This window comes from Nematolebias whitei, chromosome 5 (genome assembly GCF_014905685.2).
Source record: "Nematolebias whitei isolate Nwh7 chromosome 5, NemWhi1, whole genome shotgun sequence".
Lineage (NCBI taxonomy): Eukaryota > Metazoa > Chordata > Actinopteri > Cyprinodontiformes > Rivulidae > Nematolebias > Nematolebias whitei.
In genome coordinates, this window is record NC_056502.1 from 19,285,063 (window position 1) to 19,294,870 (window position 9,808).

General features: G+C 36.7%; 1 protein-coding gene across 1 annotated transcript; it reads left to right on the forward strand.

The window, feature by feature from the left end:
• Positions 1-7,200: 7,200 nt before the first annotated feature.
• ino80c (INO80 complex subunit C) lies at positions 7,201-9,590 on the forward strand. The gene is made up of 5 exons (XM_037676321.1): positions 7,201-7,505; positions 8,258-8,371; positions 8,468-8,579; positions 8,739-8,806; positions 8,889-9,590. Exons 1-5 carry the CDS (start codon positions 7,311-7,313, stop codon positions 9,018-9,020), a joined length of 621 nt encoding a protein of 206 aa, XP_037532249.1. The 5' UTR covers positions 7,201-7,310; the 3' UTR covers positions 9,021-9,590.
• The last annotated feature ends 218 nt before the right edge of the window (positions 9,591-9,808 follow it).

Consider the following 9,808-nt stretch of genomic DNA (forward strand, 5'->3'; position numbering starts at 1 on the left):
ATATATATATATATATATATATATATATATATATATACATACATACATATATATATATATAGTTAAGACAATTTTAAAAATATTGTTTAGCAGAGTAGTCATGACTTGCATGTTCCCGTTCAAAGACACAAAATACCTCCACTTTGAGAAACAAAAATAAACAATAAAATTTTTCACACATACAATTTACAACATTATACAAGTCGTTCTGCTTCATCGTGTGGTCTTTATTATTGCCCAATAGGTTTTTTGTGATTTCTTTAATGCCTATTTTTCCTTTTGTTTCAAACAAACATTAATTCTGATTAAAACAGAAAAACTTCAGTCATCAGTAAAACAAGCAACACACAGAGAGATGTGTAAAACTCAAGCTTTTATTCTGTTTTACGTAAAAAATCTCTTCTTTTTTTTTATTTGGTGAGCAATGCAAACAGTGCACCTGACATTTTTGTTTTCCATATTGGTATTTTGTTAAAGTTGTGAATCTGAACTATTAAACGTGAAAAATAAATGTGTCAGATTTACCGTCTCAAACCATCTTCTAAACTCAAACCAAATTTTTACAGTTGTATTCAGATCTTTGTGTTCGACCTGTGGTTCAGTTTCATTTTAGTATACTTTAACGCTGGGTTTTGTACAAATAAAGCACAAAGAATGGCTAAAGAAAGTGGGAAGCTGTGGTAGATCTCAAGCATGATGACTTTTATGACCTCCTACTTGTAAGCAAACCATCAATCCCAAATGAACTCAAACTCAGCCAGAGGTTTGTCATTTATGGCCACAAATAGAGGATAAAAACTGAATTGTAATCAGAAGTAATACTAATAACAAGGCAATTGGCTTCTTTTTGTTCCACCTGACAGAAAAGCACAGTGGTTTGTGATAAACGGTAAAATTACAAGAAAAGCTATAAGATATCAATGCTATTGCTCACTATTACCTGCTCCATCAGGGGAGCGCTCAGATCTCTTGACTGCAGGCGTAACCTTTTTTGTCACAATTTATTACCAGAATAAGAGACCCACTTGGGAATGCTTAGACTTGTGCTGGTGCAAGGCAGAGCTATCTTCCTGAGTCAGTGACTTCATTTTCTTCTAATGTTGCCAATTTACTGACTCATTCACTCAGATGGTAAAGTTTGCTCCTTATTGGCAATGCAGTCCCAGGTGCAGCTTCCTGAAAAATTCATGGAGACCAATATAGGATGGCTTTAGTCCACATTCGTCGGGCTGCACTGCCAAATTGGTTTGTCTCGGCGTCACAGCTAAATTCCTGTTGGGCTTAATAAAGTCACAGAGGAGGTATGTTTCATTTTTACGACTCCACGCTGTTACCTGCACAGACAGACAACGCTCTGCTTTGACTTTATGGGATGTGAGAGGCAATACGGCTGCTCTTCTAGGTCAGGTCCTGCTGAATATATTCAGGATGCCAGATGTGGCACAGAGAGAGAATAAATATCTGATGTGCATGCAGCTTATTTAGGTGCTGTGCTAACAAGTTTGCCACCTTGTATTAGTCACACATTTGCAAATTAATGCCCACACTTGGTGTTTTTGTTGTTTATGACTGTATCTTTTAAACTGCACATGATAAATACAGTAGGCTTTAAAGTGATGATGGAAATTGTGCTAATCTTCAGTAGGGGAAAAAGAACCAATTTGGTTTATTAAGACTGAAGAAATTGTTCAGATCTATTAAATTGTAGTGTAAAGGTTCCAAACAATTAGTATCTTACCTGTTGTAGATGGCTATTTGAACAATGTAAGTTTGAAGATACTGAGTTTAATTCTGACCAGAAGAACAAGCTAACAGGTGTCTGAGTGGAGCAAAAACAAACTGCTCCATTGTTTTCTTCTAATAACATCAGAATCAAATATTTCTAGTACCGTATTTTTCAGACTATAAGGTGCACTTAAAATCCTTTAATTTTCTTAAAAATCAACAGTGAGTTTTATAATCCAGTGTGCCTTATGTATGAAAACAGACCCGTTCATTGGCATTGCGCCTTATAGTCCGAAAAATACAGTAGTTCATGCAAATATATTTAGAACCCTTTAGATTCTTGTCAGTTAGTATGGCCAGTGTTAGTCTGACAACATTGAATAAAAAGACCATAGGTTCAGATTATTATGATATTAAAAATACTTTAAAATGCATCACTATTTATTTTTCTTAAAACAGAAACAAAAATGCAATTATGATTACATTTGTTGCTTAAATTGTACCACATATTGTTAAATAATGATTATTAAATTAGTATAAATGTTAAACATTACTACATAAAATATTTATTTATTGTTATTTTCATTTTCATGCACAGATACAAACAAGAAAACTGGGATAACACAAGTAAACATGTTGTCACTCTGCTTAAATTCAGTGTTAGTTTGTTTCCTGTGCTCAGGACTATTTTGATTAAATTTATCATCTGCATTTTAATGTTAGTTATGTTAGTTTCTTAGATAAAATTTTGGGGTGTTGACCCTGCAACTTTGTAACACGGGTGTGCAAAACCAGAAACCAGTCCATACAGCAACACTTTCAGTGCAGCCTCGGGCACTTCCATCAAGAATATCTTATTTCTGCCAGAATAACCGTGTAATGTAAAGTCGGTGGCGTTGTTGAGGTTTCTAAAGTGGCATTGCAGAAAATGCAATAAAAAGTTGGAGGTGGAGGCTTTTTCAAGAAAACATTAATTTCTTTAGTGTTTGGTCTAGCTTGAATTAGCTGTTAGCTTGTCAGTTCTTCCTAAATAAACCTTTTATCTTCCAAATGTGGTTGTTCAAAGGGCTACCTACAGCAGGTAAGATAATTACTGTTCATAAGGTTTTCACAAACCACACTTTTAAAGATCTGAACTATACCTTTGTTTAAGGAGACAGGTTTGGGAATAAAAACAACTTTGACTTTAATCACAAATAGGAAGATAAAGAACAGGGCCACTTAGTAAATTATTACACACACACACAGAAAATTAAAAATAGCTTTATTTGTGATGATCACTCTAATTTTTCTGCTTGCTGAACCAGAACTGTTCCAGAAACGTTTTTGTTCGACGTGTTAAATTTGCCTGTGTCATGGCACCTATTCAAATTAATGCAAACTCCTACTAACACAAGGGAATCGGTTGCCCCCCCCCCAACACACACGCATATACACACACATACACAGTGAGACCTAGCTATTTCCATTACAAACATTAACACCTATCCAGCACAAGTCAATGACCTGCTGACACGGATCGATGGTGTTTGCTCCAGGCTGACGTTCAGATGTTCACAACTCGTCGTCCATTAAAAACTCCACCAGCTGATTCACACCATGTGCTCTGAACCATTCTGGCAGCATATGTTTAAATTTACATGTAACTCAAATAAACTTCACAAAGAAAAGTTTTTGTGTGTGTGTGTGTATACGTGTGCAAATCTGGGATATATTTTAAAACGGATCTGAAAGCGACAAGAGCAACAACCAAAAAACTTTTTAAAATTATGATTGCAACATCTTTTCAGTGATGTAGTTTATTTCAAGGTTCAAGGTTCAAGGTGACTTTATTGTCATTCACATCACATGTGGTACATGAGGTGGAACAAAATTGTATAAAAATATAATATATAAAAAAACGGTATACAAGGATCTAAGATATACACAAAATATTTATACATATAGCCAATATATATATATATATATATATATATATATATATATATATATATATATATATATATTTGGATAAAGTTGAAAAGGCTCATTCCCGTCAGAGTCACTTGCTCTTAACGCTACCCTTAAAATATGAATGTATATTTCCGAATGAGCTTAAGCAAAGTCTCTGGATATACTTTATTCATATAAGTGACAGCAGTAATGTGCCAGTGCTGACAAAATGAACGAGACATTTAAAGTGAGCTTCCTCTGAATCAGCATCCCCTCCTGTGAGAGCAGCGTTTCAGTCGAGGAAACAAGAGCAGCAGTAATGCTCCTCTGCGTGAGACAGATACCCTTTAACATACAGTATATATAGAAGCATGCTGCCATCCAAAAGTTCAATTAAGGTGGCCTCAGCAGCTCAGAGAGCAGTTTGGAAGTCATGAAGTTTGTATGTTTTGGTTCACCAAACGCTGACAGGTTCTTCCCAAGTGGGCCGGTACAGGCGGGTAGATTAGCTAGAGGTGCTCACCCTCAAAGGTGTTTGTGTGAAAACCAGTGACAGGATGACAACAGAAAAAAACATGTTCCTCCCAAGGCATGCCATTTAGCTTGAATGTACCAGAGGATAACCAGAGGCCATGCCTGCAGACTGACAACATGTGCATTGATTTATTTTTACCTGAGCAGTTTTGTAAACGTTCTGACGCACTTTAATTCTCAATGCTTTCACGTGTCAGGCAAAAGAAAGTGTTCAGGTTGCTCCAACGTCACAAAGAGAATGATTTCAACCAATAACAATTCAATTCAATAACAAACTTTTGAAACAATTGTTGGTAATGTGACATGGGTCACAAACAGATGCTGCTGGATCATTATTTAATTATAATATATATATTTATTATTGTACAAAGTATTTTTTGATTTGATTATAAAGTTAACAATTAATTGACCTTTATGAGGTCTGAACTGTCTCTGCTTGGATTATATTGCTTAATCTGTTTAAGCATAATTATCATGCTGGCCTGTAAATCAACTCCTATTGATGCACATACATTAATCTGGCAAGGGGAGATTATTTTGTTTACATTTACCTAAAAATGATCTGCAGACTTATGACTTTGCAGCGTCTCTAAACGAACTGTTTTTAAAGACATATTTAGAACTTATCAAGCCACTTATGCTGGTTTTGAAATGATACATCTTCATAAACCAATTTCAGTGTTATGGATGTAACATTTTATTAACTTCATGAGCAAGTTCAGGGCGGCACGGTGGATCAGTTGGTAGAGCTGTTGCCTCTCAGCGAGAAGGTCATTGGACCGAATCCTGGCCAGGGACCTTTCTGGGTGGAGTTTGCGTGTTCTCTTCATGCATGTGTGGGTTTCCTCCCACTGACTAAAAACATGCATGTTAGGCTGATTGGTAACTCTAAATTGTCTCTAGGTGTGAGTGAGAGAGTGAATGGTTGTTTGTCTTATTTGTCTCTATGATGGACTGGAGACCTGTGTCCAGGGTGTCCCCTACCTCTCGCACACGGATGGATATGGGCACCAGTGACCCCGCGACCCGAAAAGGAAGAAGCGGGTAAAGATAATGGATGGATGAATGGGTGGAGCAAGTTCAGACGTTCAGACTATGTTCAAAATCAGCCATATCAGTACATTTATATTGTTGTTCTGCAGAACTCTGAACATCTTGTTTTATTTGATTGACATTTTAGATAAAGAACCCCTAAAAATAATTAAAAACACACACATTTTTTATTTTACTTCATCAGAAAGGTCACTAAACAGTTGTTGCTGTGATCTGTCTGGAAAGGTTTACGTTTAGTGAGAAGTAAATGAAAGTTATATTCAGAGTGATTGCCAGTTTATTTCTCAATGTGTAAAACTCCACACAAACACATGGTGGCAGCATGAGTTCATTAAAAAAAAAAATCATTTCAGGACTACTGTACGCCAAATCCAACTTTCTTGTGCATTAAGTGCATATAAAGATTTTGTGTTTTATTTGTGCTTTAGCTAAACTAAAGTAAAAGTGTATACTTAATTACTTCATTTGCTCTTCTATTTTTGTTTTCTGCGTTTTTCATACTATTTGGGCTCTTTAAATGAAATTTAATGAAATGTAAACAGACTTTTGGGGACTATTTCTCAGTTTTGTTATTTAGCTTCTATTCATTTTGGAGGAGTAAGGACAGATTGTGCTTGCCAGAATCTTTGTTCACCTCCAAAATTAAAAAAGGTAACAAATCATGGTCAGGGGGATATGTTAAAAATCTTGATGAAGAAAAATTCTTAGCCTTGTTGAGGGAAAGGGGGTCCATATTCTGGCAGTGACATACTCTCTAAACTAGTGTTAAAAACACTTTGCTTATTGAAGAGGATGTAATAAAAACAGATTGTGTGTCTGTGCAATGTCAATTTCTATTGTCACCTATGATCTGGGGATCTGTTTTTATGATGCATGCCTGTGCTTCTAAAAAAAGTAGTTTACAAGAATATTATAGACAACTGTTTATAGTAATTGCGGTGAGATGGTGTTTTTCATGTCCAGACTTAACTTTAGGCGATTTAAAATAAAATAAAAACAAGTGTTTTTAGTTTTCCAGCTGACGTCAGCATACAATAAACGAACACTCACAACACATTAAACTAACAACGCCCACACAACAAATAAAAACGTTTAACTATTTGAGGTTTACTTGGTTGTAGTTGATGGGTATTAATGGGATTTTTCCAGCTTGGTGCGCTCTCCCGAGACAAGGTGGCACACATTTTAACGGGGATACTTACTTTGACGCAACACCTGGATGGAGTGGAGTTTGAAGTTCGCTGTGTCCAACAACAGTGGAGATTTACTGTTTCAAAAATCCATTTGTAAGATAAAATTATAACCTAAACTATCAATTCAGCTGCGTGGAGCAGAGCGACTGGTTATGAATACAACACAGAAAACATTCATTCATTCAACCTTTATTTATACAGGTTAATCCCATTGAGACTCATTTACAAGAGAGACCTGAATAAAAAACAATAATAATAAAACAGAGATAGAGGAGAAACAGGACAAATTCTTGAACATTGTCGGATTCCCCTAACTTTGTGGACTGTACCGCTGAAATAAACTGTGAGCATCTTTAAGTCAGGCCTTCTGGACAGGTTAAAACAAACAAACAAACAAACAAAAAAATTGTAGAAACAAACAAAAAGATTCAGTCTTTCGGATGAAAGACAAAACGCTTTTACAATTTTTTTGTTTATTTGTTTTTTGAACCCGTCTAGAGGACCTGACTTAACTTTTTTTAGATTTTTCTAGAGATCTGTGATCTCAGTGGGATTTGCCTGGTTAAATAAAGGTTAATGTTTGACATGGATAACAATAAGTCCACTGTATGTTATTATATTTGCTTTATCAACACACACTACTTTTTTCAGTTTTAAATGGTATACACGACATTTTTATTGCATTATTTTTTAAACGAATTAAGTATTACCCTCTCCCCCCGCGTTTGACGTATGACGCATTTTACCGGAAGTCTTTCTTTTTTATTTTACATCCGGGTTATAGACTGTTTACATTTAGCACGCTAGCTAGTGTCACGAGAAGTAGCTATATGTAACGTCTTTTACGGTTTTTTGGATGCGAAATTCATTTTAATGGCATCTCAAATCCCTATAACCGTGCGGACACAGCCACCCGTCGCCGGCAGCGCTGCCCTTCTCCGGGTGAAGAAACGTCCTGGGAGTCCCGCGGCTTCAGGCGCTCCGCAGGCCGCCGGGAGCAGCAGCGGCGGCGGCAGCAAGAAGAAGAAAGTCCCGCCGACAGCGATACCAACAAACATTATAACACAGGTAAAACAAACCGTCTCACACCGAAACACTGCAGTGGAAACCATGTATAATTATTTATTCCACTTATATATATGTATATATATTTACGGTAACAGCTGTTATTTATTATTAACCTTTATTTGTTTAACCAGGCAAATCCCATTGAGATCACAGAGCTCTTTTCCAAGGGAGGCCTGAGCCTGAAGGCAGACTAACATGCATGTTTTTTTAAGCAAAATACAGTAACCCAAATCTTTTAGACATCATTATGACAACTGTGTGTACATATCAACTACAATACCACCTGATGCTGTGGCTGAGTGGTTAGAACAATTGCCCTCCAATGTGAGAGTTGGGGGTTCAATTCCACCAGCAGTCACATGTCAAAGTGGCCCTGAACAAAACACTGACTGAACCCTTCATTGTCTCCGATGTGTGTCCCATCGGTGTATGAATGTGAATAAAGCACTGATTAGTCTTTGTAAAGAAACTAGAGTGCTGTATGAATGGGTAAATGAGGGCACAGATTGTGTTGTAAAGTGCTTTGAGTATCTTGATCAGATAGAAAGGCGCTATATAAATACAGTACATTTATCATTTAAAGTTTTAGGTTTTTATACATGTTATTAAATACAGATTAGTACTTTGTGTGACTTTTATCTCTTATTTGGACAGGTATGATTAGCTATAAGTACATATATACATTATTCAAATATCCATCACATGCAAAACGTTTATCTGTAGTTTTAAGTGTTTTCTATGCTCGTCCTCAGGTAACAACAGTGGAAACGGTGGCAGAGATGAAGATTGTTGGTTCAGCAGACGTTGGTCCAATGTCCTCAGAGTCCATGACAAAGCCTCCACCATTCAAAGACTGCATGTTTATGGTGAGAGTCAATGTCCTCCTGAATTTACATTTACCTCTTGTTGGAGCTGGTCGCTCACCGTCCACTCCTTTTTATTTTCTCCGTTCTTCTGGGCAGCATTCAGGGATCGGTGGAGCAGCAGCAGGCAAAAAGAATCGAACGTGGAAGAATCTCAAACAAATCCTGGCTTTGGAGCGGACTTTACCTTGGAAGCTAAATGACCCTAACTGTGAGGTTTTTTGTTTGTTGTTGTTTTATTTTATTTTGTATAAGCAATGGATTGCAGTATATAGGCTTTTTAAGTCTTTGTTGTTCTTTGTGGTGTCATTTATGTCATGCCCCGCATATCTAATTATTGCTTCAATTTATGACATTTCTCTGTTCACAGACTACAGCATTGATGCTCCTCCATCCTTAAAGCCAGCAAAGAAATACTCAGACATCTCTGGACTCCCTGTGAGTTGAACAAAGTCAGTAAAAAAATCATTCAGTTCTTGCTCCGAGCAAAATGTGAATGTTATCATTTGTATTTTGTAAGGCACACTACACCGATCCACAGACCAAGCTGCGGTTCGCCTCCTCTGAGGAGTTCTCCTACATCCGTCTCCTCCCCACAGATGTTGTCACAGGCTACCTGACTCTTCGAAAAGCACCATGCATCGTACCGTGACTGCTGAGCAAACCCTGAAACGGGCTCGAGCCAGTGAGCTCGCATCAGAGGATAAAGCTGCTGAACAGCAGTGAGAGAGCAGCTCACAGCTTCAAACACCAGAACGGTTACAGGTGCAGGCGTTAGCTGCTGTTATGAAGCGGGGAATATGAGCAGGAACTGTTGGCCAAATAGGTTCAACAAAAAGGAAATCTTTAATTTTCTTTAGAGAGGACACTTTGAACAGTTGGTGAGTGTGTCCAAATATATTTTCCTTCAAATACTTGATGTTTACTTCCAAAGTAAATGGCTTGGTATGAGTACTGTTGCTAAGCAATCATTGTTTTACTTTTTTTGTTTTACTTTTGCCAACATGTGAATGGTAGTACTAACACAAGGAGTAAAACTTGTTGACTACATAATGCTAGCACTTTGTTAGCCACTTCTTTTAGCTCGTTTCCAGTCTAATGGTATGATCTTTTTCTCAAATCCACCAAATGGTTTTTTTGGGGGAATACCTTTAGGGCAGGTTGCTGAGAAGAAATATGGTGAGTCAACTTTAACAATAAAAAAGAAAAAAACAATGTCAAAGTCAATGGAAGTTTTTATTTTCATTTTTAAATTAAATTACATGTCCAACATGCTTATAACTTTATGCTGTATTACTTCATAATAGGATACTTTATGAATTGTTTTCACAATTAAAAAGAAGACCCACATAAGCCTGCTTGTGTTTGATTTTTTTTTTAATTGGTAAATATATATATATGTTTTTCTTCTTTACATAAATCCAGTCTTTTGCCCTAAAA

Excerpts from the sequence above, each read along its gene's own strand:
- ino80c (XM_037676321.1), top strand. The coding sequence starts at position 7,311 with ATGGCATCTCAAATCCCTATAACCGTGCGGACACAGCCACCCGTCGCC. Across the intron at positions 8,580-8,738 it reads GAAGCTAAATGACCCTAACT|ACTACAGCATTGATGCTCCT; the intron begins GTGAGGTTTTTT and ends CTCTGTTCACAG. Across the intron at positions 8,807-8,888 it reads CAGACATCTCTGGACTCCCT|GCACACTACACCGATCCACA; the intron begins GTGAGTTGAACA and ends GTATTTTGTAAG.